At 42.5% G+C, this 23511-nt stretch overlaps 1 protein-coding gene across 1 annotated transcript in view; it reads right to left on the bottom strand.

Moving 5' to 3' along the window:
* LOC129700121 (protein SIX6OS1-like) overlaps window positions 1-23511 on the bottom strand; it is a 53183-nt gene that overhangs the window by 7543 nt on the left and 22129 nt on the right. The window contains exons 12-18 of the mRNA XM_055640323.1: window positions 21802-21878; window positions 16751-16867; window positions 15100-15185; window positions 14423-14487; window positions 11118-11194; window positions 5887-5978; window positions 2122-2257 (exon numbers count right to left, since the gene is read on the bottom strand). Of these exons, the coding sequence (XP_055496298.1) occupies window positions 2122-2257; window positions 5887-5978; window positions 11118-11194; window positions 14423-14487; window positions 15100-15185; window positions 16751-16867; window positions 21802-21878 (650 nt within the window). The remainder of the gene's footprint in view (window positions 1-2121; window positions 2258-5886; window positions 5979-11117; window positions 11195-14422; window positions 14488-15099; window positions 15186-16750; window positions 16868-21801; window positions 21879-23511) is intronic.

Genomic DNA, 23511 nt, shown 5'->3' with positions numbered 1-23511 from the left:
TTATATGAAAGGGGTATTAGAGCATAAATGGCAAATATTCAAGAAAACATATTTTAGTTTGTTGAAGAATTGTCATATCAAATACTTTGGTACAAACACACATATACCTGGAGAAACTGTATGCAAAGAAGTCTGGCCATAAAAATGGAACAGCACTTTCCTCAGCTGTGATCAAAGTGAAGGTTACATTGACAACAAAATGTTTGCATATGCTGTAAAATTAACTTACATTAAATTTAGAAGGAAATGTTCCTCCACCCTCCTGCCTCTAGAATAAATGGGTTTGTGCTGGGTGGAATGTAAAAGTGTTAAAGCAGTGAAATCCAAGTCAAATGTGTCCTATTTAAAAGCTTTACAAAGATTAGGTTGATGATAGAGAGTGGAGGGGGTTGAGCAGGGGGGTGGTTGGAAAAGACGGGTGGCAGTGGAAGGTAGTTGGCAACCAGTTCACAGTGGACGAGATAGTCACTTAGATATTTTAATGAGGTTAAAGCTTTTAAATGTCTGATCAGTTTAAAGATTAACCCATGCAAGCTGGATTTTCTAGGATTTGGGAAATCTAACTGCGATCTGAGGACTGCTATATTTAGGAATAACTTGAGCTGGTTAACTGTATTTATCCTTCTCTTGCCGTATCTTTAAAATATCCATCTTTTTTTTGTTGCTATAATTATTCACAGCTGGTTTGCTTGTCTTATTATAATTCTCTATTGATTCAAATCATTCTTTTTAACCACAAATTTCTCCTTCCCTCCTCCCAGCCATCTATTTTTCCAATTTTACTTTACTTCCCTCCCAACCTCCATACAATTGCTTTAGTTCCTTGGGTCTGCTGTGAATATATAATCTTCCAATTCTAATTAAAGGTTATCAGCCTCTATGTATAGAAGGAAATTGAAGTATGGTGGGAAGTGTAATACTTTAGCGGGAAACAGGCAACACCAGTTTAATGTCAAGACATTGTTATAATATTTTTCTTTAATTTCCACCCAGCCAAACTTTGAGACAGATGACTGTCTGTAGATAATCCAGCTGCAGAAATTTCCAGATGAGTTCTCTTGCAGATAAACTCTTCCCATCATGTACCAGAGATTGAAGGTTCACAGAGGGAACAAACATGAATGCCAAACATATGGGGATATACATGCAAAAGAGATTGAAGTACGATGGAGAATGAGGCAATCAAGACATTTTAATAGCATTCTTCAGTTGAAAAGATATTCAGATTTATGTTTACTAGTTGATGGCTGGGGAGCCCAGTATTCAGAAAACGTAGCAAAATATAGCAGCCGGCGATATTACCTTGGGCTATAATAAATGGGAGAAATTGAGATTAATTATCGATTCTGCTGAGATTTTGATTACCATTATACAGATGTGACATTGCCAAATGAAAACTAGGAGTTTCTAAACAGTTTGTAAGGAAGAAAATGTTAGTTTGCTTAGTTTAGTTTAGAGATACAGCTTGCAAACAGGCACTTCAGCTCACTGGGACCAATGATCATCCATATACTAATTCTATCATACACACTAGGGGCAATTTACAGAAGCCAATTAACCTACAAACCTGCACATCTTTGGAATGTGGGAGGAAACTGGAGCACCAAGAGGAAACACACGTGGTCACAGGGAGAACGTACAAACTTGGTACTGACAGCACCTTAGTCAGTATAGAACCCAGGTCAGTATAAGAAGTTCAGATACCCAGAACCCAGGCATTGTAAGGCAGCAACTGTCCCGCTGCACCACTGTGCTGCCCTTTGCTCCAATAGACAAACTTTGTTAGGGCACCTGAAGCTTAATAGATTTATTCTGATGTCTCAATTACAAAATGTGCAAAAGTAAAAGATTAGCCATGACCAAATTAAGTAGCAGAGCAGATATAAGCATATGTTTCTGCAATGATTCCATCAATATTCACTGCACATATAAAAGCAATACCGTCTGGATATGTATACAATGTGCCTCCCCAACTGAGATCACGTTTCATTTTCCATGCATTACCTCTGCTGAAAGTTAAACTTGTGAAATTTGTAACAATGGCATCATATAAATGATTTTAATCTCTTGCAGTCACGAGTTACATTTCAAAATGCACTTTACATATTACAGAAATATTACCTGCTCAGGGGTATCTGTTAGGTCAAATGGCATTCTTCCAAATAAATTAAATCCAGTTGATTTAGGTGTAGATGTATTCAGGAAGGAAAAGCCAGAAGACTTCAATGGTGTTTCCTCAAGAGGCAAGTACGAATTCCTAACGTAAAAATTATATATTTTTATTTAACACCTTTCCTTTTTGAAGGATATAATGTCTAGGTGATACAATATGCAGAAATATCAATTTAAATTATAATTGGAAGAATAAAAAGAGAGTAATCATATATTCTGCTTAAGTATTCAGTACCACACTGATGGAACAATCACCAAACCAGGAACATTCAAACATTTGTTATGGGAGGGGATACCTGCAGCTCATTATATTTATTCCGGCAAGTTTCAGGTAAACTATATTAGAGGTGTAGCTTTATAGACAATAGACAATAGGTGCAGGAGTAGGCCATTCGGCCCTTCGAGCCAGCACCGCCGTTTAATGTGATCATGGCTGATCATCCCCAATCAGTACCCCGTTCCTGCCTTCTCCCCATATCCCCTGACATAACTAGTTTTATTAATTTGCAATGGGGAAAAATATATTAAAAGAGAACCAACAGAATTGACACAGTGTGTTCATTGTGAGAAAAGGGACTACAGACCAAGGAGAACATCTGTGGAAATATTAATATGGGAGTTCAAGCATTCTTTTCTTAAAGGTAGAAATCTCTCCCTAACTTCCACCAACATGTCTCCTGCAGCACCAGAGGATCAAACACCCTTGACCACTGTTACACTACCATCAAAGATGCCTATCGCTCTATCCATTGCTCTCACTTTGGAAAATCGGACCATTCAGCGGTGCATACAGGCAGCAACTGAAGAAAGCATCCCCCGAGGTGAGGACTGTACAGAGCTTGTCGGGGAGGCAGAGGAACAACTCCAGGACTGCTTGGTGTCAGTAGACTGGGAAATATTCAGGGACTCGCCTACAGATCTGAATGACTACGCCACAGTGGTTACAGACTTCATAAGGAAATGTGTGAAGGACTGCGTTCCAACAAAAACCTTCAGAGTGTTTCCTAACCAGAAGCCTTGGATGAACTATGTGATCCGCATTCTTCTGAAGACCAGATCCCAGCCATTCAGGTCTGGTGATGCAGAGGTCTATAAGAAGTCCAGATACCACCTTGGTAAGGCCATCAAAAAGGTCAAAAGAGACCTGCTCTAAGCTGGAGGATGAGGTGGATGTTCGGAATCTGTGGCTGGGCTTGAATGGTATCACCCCCTATAAGGCAAAATCAGGAGGTAGCTCAAACGATAGCAAAGCATCACTCCCTGAGAGCTCAATGTGTTCTATGCACGGTTCGATAGGGAGAACACTGATGTGCCTTCCTGAGCCCCATCTGCCTTGACGATATTACAGTCACAGTCACAGAGGCTGATGTCAGAAGATCGTTCAGGGGTATGAACCCTCAGAAAGTGCCTGGACCTGATGGTATACCCGGTAAAGTTCTCAAGACCTGTGCAGACCAACTGCCAGGAGTTTTTGCGGACATTTTCAACCTCTCACTTCTAAGGTCTGAGGTTCCCACCTGTTTTAAGAGGGCATCAATCATACCAGTGCCCAAGAAGAGTAAGGTGATGTGCCTCAATGACTATCGACTAGTGGCACTAACGTCTGTGGTGATGAAGTGCTTTGAGTGGTTGGGTATGGTGCACGTCAACTCCTACCTTGACAAAACCCTCGACCCACTACAGTTCGCATATCGCCACAACAAGTCAACGGAGGATGCTATTTCGCTGGCTCTCCACTCCACATTGGACCACTTAGACTCTCAGGCTGTAGACTACATTTAATACCATCATCCCTTCCAAGCTGGCTACCAAGCTCACGGAACTGGGCCTCTGCGCATGCCTCTGCAATTGGATCCTCGACTTCCTCACCCACAGACCACACTATGTTCGAATTGGAGGAACCACTTCATCCTCAGTAACAATTAGTACGGGAGTACCTCAAGGCTGCGTGCTCAACCCCCTGCTTTACTCACTCTATACCCATGACTGCGTAGCTGGACATAATGCGAACTCCATCATCAAGTTCGCCGACGACACCACTGTGATTGGACGAATCACAGATGGAGACGAGTCAGAGTATAGAAGTGAGATCGACCGATTGACCAAATGGTGCCAGCACAACAACCTGGCTCTCAACATCTGTAAGACCAAGGAACTGATTGTGGACTTTGGTAGGGGAATGATGAGGATCCACAATCCTGTTTATATCAATGGGACGATGGTGAAGAGGGTCACTGACTTCAAATTCCTGGGCGTGCATATTTCCAAAGATCTTTTCTGGACCCAGCACACCGATGCAATTATAAAGAAGGCACATCAGTGACTCTACTTCCTGAGAAGATTACGGAGATTCGGCATGTCGAAGAGGATTCTCCTAAACTTCTACAGGTGCATGGTAGAGAGCATTCTGACTGGTTGCATCGTGGCACGGTTCGGCAACTTGAACATTCATGAGCGAAAAAGACTACAAAAAGTTGTGACCGCTGCCCAGTCCATCAACGGCTTTGACCTCCCCTCCGTCGAAGGAATCTATCATAGTCGCTGCCTCAAAAAGGGAGCCAAAATCATCAAGGACCCACAACATTCTGGCTGCACACTCATCTCACCATTGCCATCAGGAAGAAGGTACAGGAGCCTAAAAACAGTAACGTCCAGGTTCAGGAACTTCTTCTTCCCTACAGCCATCAGGCTATTAAACGCAACAATGAATAAGCTCTGTGCTCTCAACTGCAAAATACTATATTATTATTGCACTATATTTGTTATTCATTGAACTTTTTATTTTTTTTCTCTTCCCCCGTTACATACTATGTTTACATATTCACATATTCTGTTGTGCTGCAGCAAGTAAGAATTTCATTGTCCCATCCGGGACATATGACAATAACACTCTTGACTTGACTCTTGACCATGTTCAATAAAGAATTTTCTTTAAAGGATTAGAAATGCTGTCAGTGACTCTCCCATCTGATGCGAAGTAACAAGTAGGTTTTTATATGGATTGATGAATGAAGAATATATTACTATGACATGTGTTTTCTATTCGATGTAAGTTGAACAATTAATTAGGGAACACTATTTACACTATGTGGACCTAATTGGTTATAACATGGAATTAGTTATAACATGGTCTGGAATTAGAAAACCACAACAGTTACTTTGGAAATTGACAAGCAGCAAAAAAGCTGTCTTGGATTTAAAAGTAGAGTGGAGAGGGAGGAGTGTTTCCATGTAACCTCCCCACTTTAATCAGATACCATTGTCTCTTAAAAACTCAGCTGCTACTTTGTCCGTGGTTGGCCTTTCAAGTTGTAACAATCTCTTATATTGACACTTGTGCCAAGATACTCCATTAAACTATGTAACACATAGTCTATAGTATTTTTAGCCTGCCCTTACAAAGTAAACTGATTGCTATTGAAAAAACCTTTGAAAATCCTGAGGAAAAAGTAATTTGTTGTGCATTTGAAACTCTCTTGCCCCTAACTCCCCTTTTCCCATTGATGGAATTGTCTTTATAACGATCTTGTATAAAACAAGGTTTCTTGGGAGCATAATGATTTCCTAACAGCAGAACTACCTTTATTCTATCTTGAAAGGAAGGCAATATTTACTCTTATAAAGTAGTAAATACTAATTTTTTTACAGGAATATAATGACTGCCAGGTAGCAATTGTTTTGTGACTGTAACTGTATTATTGACTATATCATTACATTTCAAATTCCTTTTGCTCCGTTTCATCCTGTTCAGGCGGTCTTGAAAAAATCTGTGGTGTGACATCTGTCGCCTCTTCTGTGTCACCTGCCTATGAAATAATAGGAAAAGATTATCTAATACATACTGAGAAGTTTTGCGATTCCAAACTTGTCATCATAGATGACACAGTTACCCCAAAATTACATGTAACATTATGTGAAATCCAAAATAACACCGTGAAAACATTCCACCAACTTGGTTTGAGTGATCAATAAAATTGGCAGAACAGCATTCATTTGTTTTAAACAAAGCAAGATCAAGTTGAAATGTCACTATGTATGAACAATCTTAGTTCCAAAAATATTGCCGAAAAATATTTTGGAAGAAAACCTATATTAATTGAAAGGATGCCAAATATTAAGGAAAACATTCCAGCAAGGTTTCAAATAAAAAACAGTACAAGTTAAGAAACATCAAATATGAAAGGCTCAAATGGCAGAAACTTGTTAAGAGGGGATAGGAAAGGAACTGATGAACCAAGTTTGCATGCAAAATTATTTTACTCCTGCACATCTGAATAATATGATTGTTTCAGCTTTCGTCCTTGGGGCATAGATTATGGGCTCTAATCACCTATTATACTCTTAACTCGTAATATGAATATATTGAGTAGAAATTAATTGGACCACTGAATAAACGGGCAATCAAAGTTCATGGAAGTAATATAAAAACTCAAATAATTGCTGTCTGCAAAGAAAAGAAAATACTAAAATATACCACTGCAGCAGGCACATTATCTTCCAAAGAGCAATGATAGAATGCAACACTGGATAGCACAGATGTTTGTCAATTTACACAGTGAAAATCTGATTTAATAATAAACAAAACTTGCAAAAAGAGATAGGAAATAATAATAATTTTTCTCAAAAATAACTATGAATATTATTTGGTCATGCTGCTCGTAGGTTCAGCTTCAGTTAAAATATTCAGGTATGTTCGGCACAGATATTGTGGGCCAACTGGCCTGTTCTTGTGCTGTACTGATCTGTTATGTGTTCATATCATAATATATATTGTATAGGGAGCGACAAGATGACTGAATTTAAACATTGACAACTTGAAATGGCATTGAGAGCAAAATTTTAGAAAGTACTAGACCAAATGTAGGGGGGTGGATCGTTGGGCCCATTTCCCCCAATGCAATATTCCACAACTCACCCTTAACCCCCAACTGCGCAGGGACGGCTGATGTGGCAACAACTTGTTAAAAATTATTGAGGAACGCATCTCACTCTCCCTCTTCAGTCCCCTATTCCCCTCCTCCATTATCCTCCCTCTCTCCACCCTCCACCAACCCTCCTCTGCTTCCTCCCCTCACCCCCTTTCTCCCCTTCCCCCTCCCCTCCTCCATTACCTCGCCATCCCTCTTCCAATTTCTATCCTCCTTCATTCCCCAGCACACCCTCCCCCTCCTGTTCATCCTCCCTCTTTTTCCCCCTCTCCTCCTCCTCTCCCTCACTCCCTCTCCTTCCCCTATCCTTATTCCCTCCCCTCCCCCTCTAGCCCCCTGCTCCCCCACTTTTCACCCCCCCATCCCACGATCCCACGGTCCCTCACCTCCCCCATAGCCCTCCTCTCCCTCTATCCCTCACTCCTTATCTCCCCACTCCTCTCCCTGTATCCCCCTACTACCCCCCACTGCCCTCCTCTCCCTCTATCCCCCACTGCTCCCCCCTCTCTCTCCTTCTATCCCCCCTCCTCCCCCACTCTTCCATCTCACCTACCCCACTTTCCCCTTCCTCTCTCCTCCCTACCCCCCTCCTCGCCCTCTACTCCCTTGCTTCCCCAGTCCTCACCTCACCCCTATCCCACCCCCAACAATGAAAATTACGATGTTTTTTTAATGAAACTGTTGTACTTCGTGGTCCAGTATCTGTTATACCATTGTTATGACTCTGGAATGACCACAAGTGCACGTATTTAGAGGTTTGAAGCTGAGCATAAATCAAGGCGCTGTTTATTTCACGGCCATCTGGAACCAGAGTGCCTGTCCATATTACATCATTCACACATACACATGTTGCTACACGGGCAAACAAAGTAGTTCTTGTGATATAACAAAGTAGTCCTTGCAATATCACAACAGAAACCTCCCCCCTATCCCACCCACCCCCACAATAAAAACTCAGATTTTTTTTTAAATGAAACCCTCCCTACAATGAAAATCGCGGTGTTTTTATTTTAAATGAAACCTTCCCCCTATCCCACTCCTACAATGAAAATCTTTTTTTTTTAAATGAAACCTCCCCATTCCACTCCCCCACAATGAAAATCGTGATTTATTTTTAAATTAAACATCCCCATCCCATTCCCCCCACAATGAAAATCGCTTTAAAAAAAATGAAACCCCCCCTATCCTACTCCCCCACAATGAAAATCTCAATTTTTTTTTTAAATGAAACATTTCCTCTACCCCACCCCTCCACAATAAAAATCGCAATATTTTTTTAAACAGCGTTTTAATTGGGATTATTTATGTAAATGAAATTCGGGATCCCATTGTGATGTCATTGTGACACTTAACGCAGCTGACGGGCAGGGCAAGTGGAAACGTTTTTTTGTAAGTTTAAAATTTCAATAACACAAAATATAACATCAATCTGAACTAAACTTGTTCCATAATCACAGGACCATGGTGAGTAAGGTGGGCCAAACATTGTAGCGCTATCGTGTCGTGTTTTGGCACAAATATAGATACAACCTACAAACCAACAAACATAGAAACAAATATAGGGACAAGATGAGAGTTTTAGTAATAGAGAGACAGACAGACAGACAGATAGATGTGAAAGCAGGAATGCAAACTAGGTATTAGGTACAGTGAAATTCTATTTTTGCATACCGATCAGTAAGATTACAGGTGCACAACCTTTTATCCGAAAGCCTTGGGACCAGACACTTTTCGTAATTCGGAATTTTTCGGCTATCGGAATGGAAGATTTTTAGCGTAGATTTTAACGGCTGGCTCAGTGGTAGAGTGCTCGGCTCATATCCGCAAGGTCGCGAGTTTGCGCCTCGATCCCGGCAGTTACTCGATCGTGAGTTTGAGTCTTCAATGTAGTTTTTTCTTGCAGAATAGGAGAGAATAGGGAGGGTTAGGCTGGGATCATTCTCTGTGAGATGATCTTAGTGCGGGAGACAAGCGTAGGAGAGGTGTACTGACTGTGTGGGCAGAACTTTGGAAGTGATTGCCCACCATTCTCAAAAGCCGCTGTGTCTCCCTGTCCCTCGAATAGCAGGGGGTGATCAAACAGCACAATATCCCCCTCCCCGTCCAACTCCAGAGGAATCCGCTCCCCGATGGGCCTCTACGGCGACAAGTGGCAGTTCGCCCACAGCCCGAGCTGCGCCACCCCAAGAACAAGACGTACCTTGCAAACCATCAGCTTCTGCCCCTACGGGGAGTATGTTCCTCTGTAGTTGGAGCGGGGCTGGGCTGGAGTTACTGATCTGGGATCTCCATGCTTGCAGTGGGCCTGGGGGCCAGTGTCCCGATGAGGGGGCGCAGCTCGGGCTGTGGGTGAACTGCCACTTGTCGCCGTAGCGGCCCATCGGGGAGCGGCTTCTGGTGGTCCTAACGTCTCCAGCCTTGCAGGTGAGCAGGAGAGTGGGGTTGTTTGCAGTTGCAGAGGGAGGGGGCAAGGCGGTACAGTTCCCAGTCTCAGCTCCAGTCCAGGGGGGTGGCCGGAGACGTCAGGACCAACAGGAACCCGCTCCCCGATGGGCCGCTATAGCGACAAGTGGCAGTTCGCCCACAGCCCAAGCTGCGCCCCCTCATCCACAACCCCAAGAACAAGACGAACCTTGCACACCATCAGCTTCTGTCCCTACTGGGGCTGGGCTGGCTGGCTGTGGGTCTAACGGGGCTGGGCTGCTGCTGGCTGTGGGTCTCTGGGATCTCCGTGCTTGCAGTGGGCCTGGGGGTCGGTGTCCCGTTGGTCCTGACGTCTCCGGTGACTGGCACTGACCTGCTGGCATCGCCGACGTGAAGACAGTGCAAAGCCCCTGCGCCGGTGCAATGGGCGGGGAGCTGGAGAGGGGAGGGAAGGGGTCACACACATGGCCGGGAAGCAGAGGGGTGTAGGTGGGGTGAAACTGAAGGGAGCGACAATCTGCTGCTGCCTGCCCGCTGCATTAAAAAGTTCCCACGCAAGACACTGTGTATCGTGAGTCTACCGTGGGAACTTTTTAGCTCAGCGGGCAGGCAGCAGCAGATTGTCAATTATTAATGCTCCCAGGCAATATACCCTCACCTTCTCTTTTATGAATGGGGATTTAGTTCCCCTTTCTTCGAGGACCGACCGGAGGTTCCGCTGTCATCTCTGCGGGCCGCCCTCGTTGTGAACGTCTTCAAGGACCTTTCTTCAAGGACCGAAAAAATGTCTGCTATTCGGAGCTTTTCGTTATTTGGAATTTCGGATAAAAGGTTGTGCACCTGTATTGCCATACATAAGTACAATTCCCGATAACTTAGCAACAGTCTACTGAGTCCATATGCAAGTCGCCAGAGTTTGGTGCTTTTTTCAAATTCCCAGCTGCAGCTGGCCGCAAAGGCCCATTGCAGCCGTCATGTCCATCCCAATCACCAGTAAACTATCGAACATTGGGCGAGGCTTCCCCTCCTGGCAGGTGTCCCCGGTGAGTGAGCCCGCCCTGATGCAGGGGTATGGCAGCGGCGCACAACCCTCTGGGAGCTTTTGTCGCCTGCGGCCCATCGGGAGTTTATGTTAACATGTGCCAGCAAGCATGCTTTTGGATTAGTAATGATGGAAATACATTAGATGTCAGAATTTCCTTCTTTTATGTCGGGGTCTGTAAAGGAATACTTCATATCTTTTCTCTCAATTTAACTGTTTCCAATATTTTAATTTTTACCTGGAATTGTCACGCCTGAGTAGCTGCAGATGTTTTATTATTTTTATTATTTATTTATTATTTTTCTTGGAATTTGTTTTTAACGATACTGCCTGTAAGGGAAATTCATTTCGTTGTCTCAAATTGAGACAATGACAATAAATTTGAATACAATACAATACAATACAATGTCTTGTGACACCTAATTTGATGGTGAGGTTATGTTCTTTTGAGTTTTGAGAATGATAGAAGGTGCAAGGAGAACAACTTAAAGATGTAATCAACTAACACTCTTGCTTTAATATTTGTTCCAGTTTTATAACCTTTTGTCTACCTTAGAGTTATAAGTTGATTCAGCACGGACAAAAGCCTTGCTCTGATTAGCATCCATTTTCCTCATTGTTCCATCATCTGCAATTATTACAAAAATAAAATCCCTTTCTGTGTGTGGTCCAATATATAAAACTACTTGTTCAAGATAAGAAAATCATTGATTACATTTTATTCTAGAAGTATGATACATTTTCTTGGGTGTAATAAATGGTATATTAATGCTAAGTATTTCAAAAGCACCAAACTAAAACAATACCAGGATGTTTAAAAAACATCTCTATTTATAGTGTGTATTTCAGTTACCTCTTTCAAGACCTCGTGATGAGCAAGAATGCCCATCTCTATTAGGTGAATGCTGTGGGGCACGGACTATGAGTTGAAATTCTGGGAATTGAGTGGGTTGAGGAAGATCTGGCCTATTCTGTATAAAGAGCCAACTGCCATTTGGCTGGTAATTGCTTTAAATTTAAAAAACAACTTAATGTCCAATGCTCCAATAAGCATCCATGGCACCAAAGTAGAAATGGTTGAAAGCTTTGAGTTTCTTAGCGTTAATATTATGAACGATCTGTTGTAGACCAACCTGATTGAGGCAACATCTAAGAAGGCACAACGACATCTCTACTTCCTGAAAAATTGGCAATTACTCTTACAAAGTTCTACAGATGCACCATATAATGCATTCTGTCCGGTACTGTGCACTCCTACTGCTAATTATAATGAATTAAAAATATGTACAAGTATCCCACATCTGATATTATAATGAAGGAAATATTGTTGATGAAGCAGGCAAAAATGGTAGAACCTAGCATTTTGCCTTGAATCACTCTTCTAGTATCTTCATGGTACTGACACAATTGGTCTGCAACAACAAAAATCGCCTTCCATCACACTAATTCCAGCCAGTGGAGAGGTTTCATCTGTATTCCTATTAACTATTGCTGGAGTTCTTTGATAACATTCTCAATCAAATGGTGCCTTGATGGAGGGGTAGTTTCACCAGAAATTAAATTAAATCCATGGAAAAGGCTTATAAGGTTGCCACAATAAATTGATAAACCTGAGGATTGGGAGATTTTTTATAGTTCTGTGAATGATAACCAAGAAATTAATAAAGGGAAAATACAATGTGAAAGTAAGTTAATGAGGAATATGAAAATAGCCTATGAAATGTACCATGGTTATGAAGGGAAAAAAAGATTAGCAAGTGAAAATGTGGGTACCTTACAGATTGTGGCAGATGAATTTATGATTGGGAAATAATAAGTGGCAGAGGAAATAAACATAATTGGGTTATGAATGTCCAAACTTACGATCATGCCTACATATGAACAAGCTCCCATAATTAAATTCAGAATCTCAATATTTGTATATACAGTATGTTCATTTCTATGAATGGCAGAAATAGTTTTCTCTCTCTCTCTCTCTCTCTCTCTCCACTGAGGAATTGTGCATTCTGATGCCCCTGTCCCACTTAGGAAACCTGAACGGAAACCTCTGGAGACTTTGCGCCCCACCCAAGGTTTTTGTGCGGTTCCCGGAGGTTTTTGTCAGTCGCCCTACCTGCTTCCACTACCTGCAACCTCCAGCAACCACCTGCAACCTCCGGGAACCGCACGGAAATCTTGGGTGGGGCGCAAAGTCTCCAGAGGTTTCTGTTCAGGTTTCCTAAGTAGGACAGGGGCATTAAAGGTCTTGGAAATATTAATGACATAAATATTAATGATTAATTAAGGGTCTCATATATATTAATGATTTGGACAAGGGAATTGAATGCAACATCTCCAAGTTTGCGGATGACGCGAAGCTGGGGGGCAGTGTTAGCTGTGAGGAGGATGCTAGGAGGCTGCAAGGTGACTTGGATAGGTTGGGTGAGTGGGAAAATTCATGGCAGATGCAGTATAATGTGGATAAATGTGAGGTTATCCACTTTGGTGGCAAGAACAGGAAAGTAGACTATTATCTGAATGGTGGCCGATTAGGAAAAGGGGAGATGCAACGAGACCTGGGTGTCATGGTACACCAGTCATTGAAAGTAGGCATGCAGGTGCAGCAGGCAGTGAAGAAAGCGAATGGTATGTTAGCATTCATAGCAAAAGGATTTGAGTATAGGAGCAGGGAGGTTCTACTGCAATTGTACTGTGGAGGTGTGGCTACCATTTTGAGTGACTTTGTGTATTATTAACACAGACATAATCTGTAAAAATGGAACCTGATTGTTACTCAAGGATGATGAGCATATTTCATCTTCACGAATAAAGACACAAAAAAATCTTTCAAGTCTTGCTAGAAAATCCAATATCAAAAACCAATATCAGCTTTATCAGGTGGCAGGCTCATTATTTCTCTAGCAGCTTTTGTGCTTGTATTAGTAAAGTCTGATAAAACCCAAGGACATATTAGTCTACATCCTAGAGTTTTGAAAGAGGAGGCTCTCGAGATAGTGGTTGTTTTGTTATCATCTTTTGAAATACAATAGTATCAGGAATGGTTTCTACCCCAAAGATCTGTGGATGAAAAGTCTGCAAGTACATTTGGAGTTGAGGTAAATTTTGATCAGAGGGAAGTTGAAGTATACATTGAACATGTTGGAAATGTTCATGCCAGAGAACAAATCAACAATAATCATATTTAATTATTCAACTGGTTTCAGAGCCATTATAACCTTCTCCTTTCTTATGTTTTGAACAAATGCTCATTTATATAATTGCACTTTGCATTCAGTGTGAAAAAATGAAATGTCATCTTCAAAATGCATTGCAATTTCTTGCCTAGGTTACATGAAGAAGTATCTCCCAATTCTTCAGTTTCAACCATCAGTAAGAACAAGGGCAGCAGGCACACGAGAACACTATTCCGACAGGATCCTCACCGGGATTCACATCCTCCTGACATGGACAGGATCCTCACCGGGATACACATCCTCCTGACATGGAAATAAATCGCACTTCTCTCACTCAAATTCAGCAAGTATTTCAAAGAGTAATCACTAACTGCATTAATAGAATTAAGTACTGTTGGGCTTTATACTATATTTTAAATGATGATAAGGCAGGAAGTTATTTTATGCAAACTTATAAAAGTAACTCTACCTCGACATCGTTAATGTATAACATACAAAATAAAGGAAAATTATCTATGATGTTCTATGATTTCTTTACACAGTATTTCTAAAGGTTATTATCATCAATTCTATACACTAATATTTTTAGTGTTTTAATTAAGTGTTTATGTTCAAATGAGTGATTATCAGATCAAGATCACCCAACAATAAATTGTAATTTAATACTGATATATCAGATTTACCTGAAATTGGCAGATTATTTTCTAACCAAGATACATGGGCTTCTTGGTCCTGGGGAACAAATGGGCTAGTGTAACAATAGAAAGGTAGAAAGTTAAACGTTTTTCAAATTGTCAATTTTCAGTTTTTCAGTGGTGTGGTGGCGCCACGATAGGGTCGCTGCCTTACAGGACCAGATACCCAGGTTTGACCCTGACTATGGGTGCCGTCTGTATGGAGTTTGTACGTTCTCCCTGTGACCATGTGGATTTTCCCCGGGTGCTCCGGTTCTCCCACACTCCAAAGACATACAGGTTTGTACGTTATTGGTTTCAGTAAAAGTTATTTATTTTCTCTGGTAAGTAGGATAGTGCTAGTGTATGGGGATCGCTGGTCGGCCTGTTTCCACCTTTATCTCTAAATAAACTAATTTGCTGCCTTGCTTATATTTTCAGACCTGCAGATGATATTAACTGATTACATAGGAACATATGCCAATGAATTGAGATTATCTCTACGTATCATTCTCAACAGGGATGCTGGAGTAAACGTTCATATTTTGTTTAAATTTCTTATCTACAACAGATTTATATTTTCTTGTTTAATCTGTCCACATGCGGGCGGAACAAATTAAAAGATTCTGAAGATTCATAAAGGACAGGCATGATATTGTATAAGTAAAATCTTAAAGATTTATTACCAATATTGAGCTTGCCCTTGATTCTTTGTTGCTAATGTCATCTGAAACTTTTTCTGTTGATGGCTTCCACTTATCTCTGGAGTCTTCTATAAAATAATAACTTTTTTTAAACTGTCTTTTTTATAAATATTTTTTTAATTCAGTATTTACTAATTCTACAATTTAAGTAAAACACTGTGGACACTGAATTTTATAAATTATCAGGTTATTTCTACTGACGCCTTATCACATACTTAATTATCTTTTTCTGTAAATGCTGCACAGTCGCGTAATGAGTTTAAAAGCAACATGGGAAACAAGGTTCTGGTAAGTTTAAAGGGAGTGCGTGAAGCAGAACCAGGTAAGGTTCAAAAGAGTTTAAAGAGAGTATGGGAATTGGGGCCTCAGCAAGTGGACGATAGTGTAGGAATTGGGGCCCTGGAGAGTAGAAGGATAGCATGGCAATTAGACCTCAGGTGAACGGAAAGGAAGCCAGATAAAAGGTCTGGGTGAAAGGAAGGGTAATGTGGGAACCAAATATCTGCTGAATGGATGGGGTGCAGGGGGATTGAAACCCTGGTCAATGGTCCAACACTGTGACAAAAATCACATGGGAAATTATAGATAAATAATAATACTATTTTTTTAAATCATTAGTTTGGGAACTTGCTATATAATTCCACAATTTAAGTAAAACACAATGTAACTGAACTTTATGGCATCTATCCAGGTTGCTGATGTATGCAGTCATCACTGTCACTGGATTTGGTGACAATTTGGACAACTATAGATCTGGCCACATTACCCACAAGGATCTAGCAATTGGGTTATGCCAATTTAAAATTTGTTTGGTGCGGGAATGGGTAGGAGGCTTAGGCTGTTTGATAAGTAGCATTATAAATTCATAATATAAAAGCAGAAGTTTCTGGAAATGACCAGCTAGTTAGGGAGAATTCATGGAAACAGAGCAACAATTCATTAGTAACCAATTATAAGATGAAAAGAAAGCTGTGAAGAGCTGTGATAGGATGGAAGACTGGAGGGAACAAATAGTGAGTGTACAAGGTGAAAGAGGATGGTAATGTAATAAGTTGTGGCGGTCCCTGGGGGGTAGGCCACTCCTTGGATCATCCCCCTCAACGATTGAGGGACAGGGGCGTAGGTCTGCCACGGGGTTTACCGGTCGACTCCCCAGGGGTAGAGATAAGAGTGTCGGTGTGTGTTCTTGAACTGTGGTAATTAAAAAGCTTCTTTTGAATCCGCCTGGCGTCCGGTCTTTTCCTGACCTTGACCAGGCCACTACAAAGTAGAGAAGAAAACAACACCTGAAGATAGGCTAGCAGAACAAATAGCTGAAATCTGTAGAAAATAAACTTACAAGAAATGCATCTTATCTAAAATTGTAAAGAAGGCTACAGAGGTTAGGCCTAGGAAAAGCACAGAATCTCCAGCAATTGCTTGAGATTGCTGCATTAAGAATATTGAAGCTGCCAAGAGTTTCATGTGCTAAATTGTTACAATCACAGAATATGCAGAAATTCAATTGTGTGCATTGTTTTTCTCACATTTTTCTCACTTTTTTAAATATCCATCACTTATTTAATGAATTGGGAAAACAACAGTGCAATTTTTAAAAATTGACGTAGCAAGAGGAAAATTTAAAAAATCTTACCATGGAATTCTGAGTATCTTGTGGAACTGCGGCAGAAACATTTACCAGAGGTTTTTCATGGTTTGGTAGAGAAGTACAGAATTCCATTATTGGGGCTTGGATATTATCTCCAGAGTCCTAAAACGATAAAAGAAAATGTTCATGATATATGATTGGCGGTCTTCATGATATATAGAATATTACCATCCAGTGGAGTTCTGCAGGGATTTGTGCTGGGACCTCTGCTGTGTCTGCATATAAATGGCTGGGGTATAAATGTAGACAGGTTGGATAGTAGGTTTGCAGATGTCGCCAAGATTACTGGGTTGAGGACTGTGAAGACGATTGTTAAAGTGCAATACTGGATATAAATCAGCTACAGAAATGGGCGAAGAAATGACAGATAGAGTTTAATCCGAGCAAGTGTGAGGGAGGCCAAATGTAACGGGAGATTATACAATTAAAAGACAATAGGCAATAGACAATGGGTGCAGGAGTAGGTCATTCGGCCCTTCGAACCAGCATCACCATTCAATGTGATCATGGCTGATCATCCCCAATCAGTATCTCATTCCTGCCTTCTCCCCATATCCCCTGACTCCGCTATTTTTAAGAGCCCTATCTAGCTCTCTCTTGAAAGCAACCAGAGAACCTGCCTCCACCACCCTCTGAGTCAGAGAATTCCACAGACTGGTATGGCATTTAACAGCACTCATGCACAGAAGGATCTTGGCGTCCAAGTCCATACCTCTTTGAAAGAGGCAACTCAAGTAGATAGAGTGATAAAGAAGGCACATGGCATGCATGCTTTCATAGGTCAGACCATCTATACATAACTAAAACACTGATCTTGTTATACTCCGATTTGGCGGTCTTTCTATTTGCGCAAAAACGGTTCGCGATAGCGCTGCGATTTTCAGCCAGTTCACACACCATTCTCCTGCGCTGCAATTGCACCAAGTTTCGTTCTGATCGGTTGAATATCGTAAAAGTTAGCAAGGTTTAAAAATCTTAAAAACCGTGTGTGCGCAGATCGATCTCTTCACCTGCCAGTCGATGCTGCGCGGATTAGTCTCTTCCTCTGTCACTCCCCGGGATGGTCCACCCCTTCCTGTGCCATCGCATCTTTACTGGTGCTGAGGGTGGCCGGCGGAGGTTTCCAACTGGACTTTCGGAGGGACCCGAAGCAGCCAAGCCCAGCCCCGCCCCGCCCCAAGCAGCAGCCCAGCGGGAGAAACCCAGTCCAGCCCAGCCCAGCACAGCGTGGGGGACCCAGCCGAGCCCAGCCCAGTCAGAGATGTCGCAAAACAGAAAGCGGTGACTCTGATCCCGACGGAGGAGAGCGATAAGTGACCAGCGCCCACTGTGAGTCCCCATCACACCGCCAATTCCAGCCACTACCCCTTTGGTCCCCCACGTTGGCTCCTCCCCCCCCGCCTCCCCCATGATGCCCCCCTCTCCCCCATGGCTCTTCCCCTGTCTTTTTTTCTCCGAGCTTATTCCCCTTCCCCACAACACCCTCTCCCCCACAACCCCCCTCCCCCACAAACCCCCGCCCCCACAACAACACACCCCCACAACCCCTCCCGCCTGCACTACCCTTCCTGATCCCACAACCCCCCAGCCCGCACAACTCCCCCTGACCCCCAACCCCCCCGCCCCCACAACCCCCCCCCACCCCCCACCCCCCGTTCCCACAACCCCACGCCCCCACAACCCCCCCCCCCCCCCCCCCCCACACCCCCCCGGCCCCGCCCCCCCCCAACCCCCCCCCCCCCCCCCCCACCACCCCACTACAGAGGAGGTTTAACAGAATAGTGTCGGTGTTAGCTACAGGGAGAGGTTGGACAGGCTGAGATTTACTTTCTCTGGAATGCTGGAGGTCACTGGGTGATCTGATAGAATTACATAAAATTATGAGAGATATAGATAGAGCAGTCAGAATCTTTCTCCCAGGATGGAAAAATAAAATACTAACGGGAATAACTTTAAGATGCGAGGAGCACAGTATAAGGAGATGAGTGGTGGTGGAGGCATATATGATAATGGCATTTAAGAGACTATGGAAATGCTGGGAATGGAGGTACTGTATATGGATTATGTGCAGGAAAATAAGAGTTGGCCTTGGTATGTTGCGAATGGCATGTTGGCCTTTATAACAAGAGGAGTTGAGTATAGGAGCAAAGAGGTCCTTCTGCATTTGTATAGGGTCCTAGTGAGACCACACCTGGAGTATTGTGTACAGCTTTGGTCCCCTAATTTGGGGAAGAACATTCTTGCTATTGAGGGAGTGTAGCGTAGGTTTACAAGGTTAATTCCCTGGATGGCAGGACTGTCATATGCTGTGAGAATGAAGTGGCTGGGCATATATACTCTGGAGTTTAGAAGGATGAGAGGGGATCTTATTGAAACATATAAGATTATTAAGGGTTTGGACACACTAGGCACAGGAAACATGTTCCCAATGTTGGGGGAGTCCAGAACCAGGGGCCACAGTTTAAGAATAAGGGGTAAGCCATTTAGAATTGGGACGAGGAAACACTTTTTCTCACAGAGTTGTGAGTCTGTGGAATTCTCTGCCTCAGAGGGCGATAGAGGCCGGTTCTCTGGATACTTTCAAGAGAGAGCTAGATAGGGCTCTTAAAGATAATGATGGCAGGGGATATGGGGAGAAGGCAGGAACGGGGTCCTGATTGGGGATGATCTGCCATGATCACATTGAATGGCAGTGCTGGCTTGAAGGGCCGAATGGCCTACTCCTGCACCTATTGTCTATTGGTATCATGTTCAGCACAGACATAGAAACATAGAAGAAACATAGAAAAAATAGGTGCAGGAGTAGGCCATTCAGCCCTTCAAGCCAGCACCGCAATTCAATATGATCGTGGCTGATCATTTAAAATCAGTACTCCTTTTTCCTGCTTTTTCCCCATATCCCGTGATTCCTTTAGCCCTAAGACATAAATCTAACTCTCTCTTGAAAACACCCAATGAATTGGCCTCCACTGCCTTCTGTGGCAGAGAATTCCATAGATTCACAACTCTCTGGGTAAATATTTTTTTCCTCATCTCAGTCCTAAATGGCCTACCCCTTATTCTTAAACTGTGACCCCTGGTTCTGCACTCCCCCAACATCGGGAACATTTTTCCTACATCTAGCCCTGTCCAATCCTTTAAGAATTTTATATGTTAGTTTTATATGTTGTGGGCCAAAGGGTCTGCTCTTATGCTGTACTGTACTACGTTCTATTTCCTTTGTTCTCTGCCTCTGAACCAATATTGGATCCAACTTTCCACTCTCCCTTGGATCACTTCAATGACCAGCTATCCATGATTAATCCATGCTCTCTAGCTGAAGGTTCATACTGTCTACAAGAATGATTCCAATAACTTGCCCTCCTTATGGAGGTAAGACTAACTGACGTATTATTAAAGGTTATCCTTGTTTCTCTCTAAATATTAAGATATAATGTTGGCATTTCTACAGTCCTCTGACACTACATCTGAAGCCAGGAAGGATTAAAAAATAATGGTGATGAGTTCTGCAGGTTCCTTTCGTGCTTTTTGATTTACTTTATTTCCCAGCATTGAAGATGCACCTGCGTCAAAGATGCACCCCTAATTTAAGTTGCTAAATTTTGAAAAAGGGATGGTTGGACAGGATCAAGGGTTTGGTTTAGTCCAGGGATCGGCAACATTGCCTACGTGCCCCGGGACTAGGTGCAGTTCCCAGGTCGCTTGCCCCGGGACAGGCTGTAGCACCCAGGTCGTGTGGGGGGGGGGAAGAGGGAGAGGGAGAAGGAGAGAAGATGGGATGGGGGCATCTCCTCCCCCCCCCCCCCCCCCCATCTCTCACTACCACTTCACTCCCCACCCCATCTCCTAAATTGCAGGCTACGACTTCATTTCCGGGATCATCCCTGACAACAGGCCCCATGATCGTCCTTGGTTCCAGCGGTGGCTTCTTTTTCGACCCTGGTCACGGCCCCATCCCAAGCCCCAGGCTCGGCCCTCACTCCAGCTCCAGCACCACCCTCCCCACCGGGCGTCGGACGCCGGCAGCCACCGCCACGCGAGTGCTGGAGAGCCCCTCCCTCCCGGAGTGTCCCGTCCTGCCTTGCAAGTGCATTGTGACGTCACTCTGGGGTTTTTTTCCGAAATGGGTGAGTTTTCGGGCTGTTTTAAAAACTTTAAACGATTAAAAAGTTTGGATATATAGGTGGGAATGTGACGGGAAGATGTTTATAGCCTCCACAGGAAAAAAGTGAGTAAAATGTGTGAAAATGGGAAGGCCTAGCGTTTGGAAGAAAATAGGAATTAACCAGATTGTGCCCAAATGACTCACACACACACATATACATAAAACAAGAGAAGATTTAGTAATATAGATTATTTAGGATGAGGTTTCCATGATAAAATAGGTCCGTCAGCATGGTTTAGTGAAGGGGAGATTTTGCCTGACAAATCTGCTGGAATTCTTCGTGGAAGTAAATAGCAGATAGACAAAGAATCAGTGGATGTTGTTTGCCTGAATTTTCAGAAGGCCCTTGATAAGGTGCCGCACATGAGGCTGCTAAAGAAGATGACTGCCATTGGTATTCGAGGAAATATACTAGCATGGATAGATGGTTGGCTGAATGGCAAAAGGCAAAGCATGTGAATAAAGGGAGCTTTATTCCCAAGGTAGGTGAATCAAGAACCAGAGGATATAGTTTTAGCTGAGAGGGGTAAGGTTTAATTGTCACCTGAGGAACAACTTTTTCACACACAGGGTGGTGGGTATATGGCAGTTGGCAGAGGAAATAGTTGAGGCATTAACAATATTTAAAATATATTTGGGCAGGTACATGGATAGGAAAGGTTTAGAGGGATATGGACCAAACATGGGTAAATGGGACAAGCTTAGATGGGGCATCTTGATTGGCATGAACAAGTTGCACCAAAGAGCCATTTCCCATGCTGTATGGCTCTATGACTCTAATACTGACCAATTGACTAATATTGACATTTGGACAAATGTTAATAAGTTAATATGTACCACCAACAGTTTCTGATATATTTTTCATATTTACCTCGCATCCTTTTTGCAATGAATTAAGTTGTGAAACCAGAACATTACTTGCTTGCAGATTCTTATGTGTTCCACTTTCTAAGGCATAAATTATGATTTTAAAGACAAATTAGTTATCTAATTGTGTTATTCTATGCATATTGTCATCATATATCTTCCAGAATAAATCACTTAATTCAACTGTAAATTGGAAGCCTTGAATTTAAATTCCAGAAACCACAATTATCTTAAATTATCTTACAATTATCTTAAAATTTATTATTAGCACATACATAATGTCCACTGCATCTGGATAGATATTGTAAACCCAGTTTAGATTATTATTATCATAGCCTAGGACAAAACATGGGAAAAAAATCAGAATTGTAGTTGAGAGTCCAAATAGCATGTATCTATCTGCAGTATCAGGAGTTCTAGTAAAAGTCAAATCATCAAGGGGAAATCAATCCAGTGGTTGGAGTCATATAGCATTTATCTGTGTGTGGCATCAAAGAGCTCTGGTAAAAGTCAAAGCATCAAGAGGAAAGCTATTCAGTAGTTGGAGTCATATCTTGAACCTATGTTATGCCATCCCAAACTCACGATATCGCTGTGATAATTCCTATGGATAGCATCCTAAGACCAACCATCTTCAGCTGCTTCATTACTCAGCTTCCTTACATCTTAAAATGTTCTCTAATTATTGCTATTCCATTTGTAACTCTTCAAAAAATGAAAAAGTCCGCCTTGCACTAGAGAAGAGGCAGGCTCGACAACACATTACAAGGAAAATCTAACTATCAAGCCTTGACATTCAAACATTTACCTTCACCAAACGTTATCAACAGCTTCTATAACCTGGGTTTAACTTTTGGTGCTGGCTGATTGCAGCTTCCATCTTCTCCCCATGCCTCAAAGATTTGTACCTGAGCCATCTCCATGTAACCACAAGGGTTTTTCCCTAGGTATCCCAGTTTCTTTCACATCCCAGATATGTACTAGGTGGTAGATCAATTGCCTACTGCAAATTATTCCTAGTGTAGATGGAAGACAGAATCGGTAGTTGATGGGCATGAAAGCAAGAGTAGGTATTGGAAGCAGGCAAAGACTTGATATGCTGAATAACCTCTTACTGTGTTATAAGCAACTATAATATTATGGGTATTATTACACACCAAAAACGCAAGTGAACCAGCTATATGGATTTTGCAGAAAGTAGTTCATCACTTGACATGTCAGAGCCTTAAACCAGCTACAAAGCATTAACCAAGAGAATGATGAAATGCTCTCCATTTGCCTGGATGAGTGTAGGTCCAACAACATTCAAGTAGCTTGATGCTATTCAGGTTATAGCAGCTGCTTAACTAGAACATGCACCAGCCTTCACCCAGAGTGGTGAATCTCTGGAATTCTCTGCCACAGAAGGTAGTTGAGGCCAGTTCATTGGCTATATTTAAGAGGGAGTTAGACGTGGCCCTTGTGGCTAAAGGGATCAGGGGGTATGGAGAGAAGGCAGGTACAGGATACTGAGTTGGATGATCAGCCATGATCAAATTGAATGGCGGTGCAGGCTCGAAGGGCCGAATGGCCTATTCCTGCACCTATTTTCTATGTTCTATGTTTCTATGTTAACATTTATTCTCTCCAGCACCATTATGGGTGCCATCTGTAAAACACACCGCAGTTGCTTCCTCAAAGTCAGGAGGTTGTGAAACTCTTAACCCCATTTTGA

Source organism: Leucoraja erinacea, chromosome 9, assembly GCF_028641065.1.
Source record: "Leucoraja erinacea ecotype New England chromosome 9, Leri_hhj_1, whole genome shotgun sequence".
In the NCBI taxonomy this organism is placed as follows: Eukaryota; Metazoa; Chordata; class Chondrichthyes; order Rajiformes; family Rajidae; genus Leucoraja; species Leucoraja erinaceus.
This window is presented reverse-complemented; position numbering and strand designations above follow the sequence as displayed.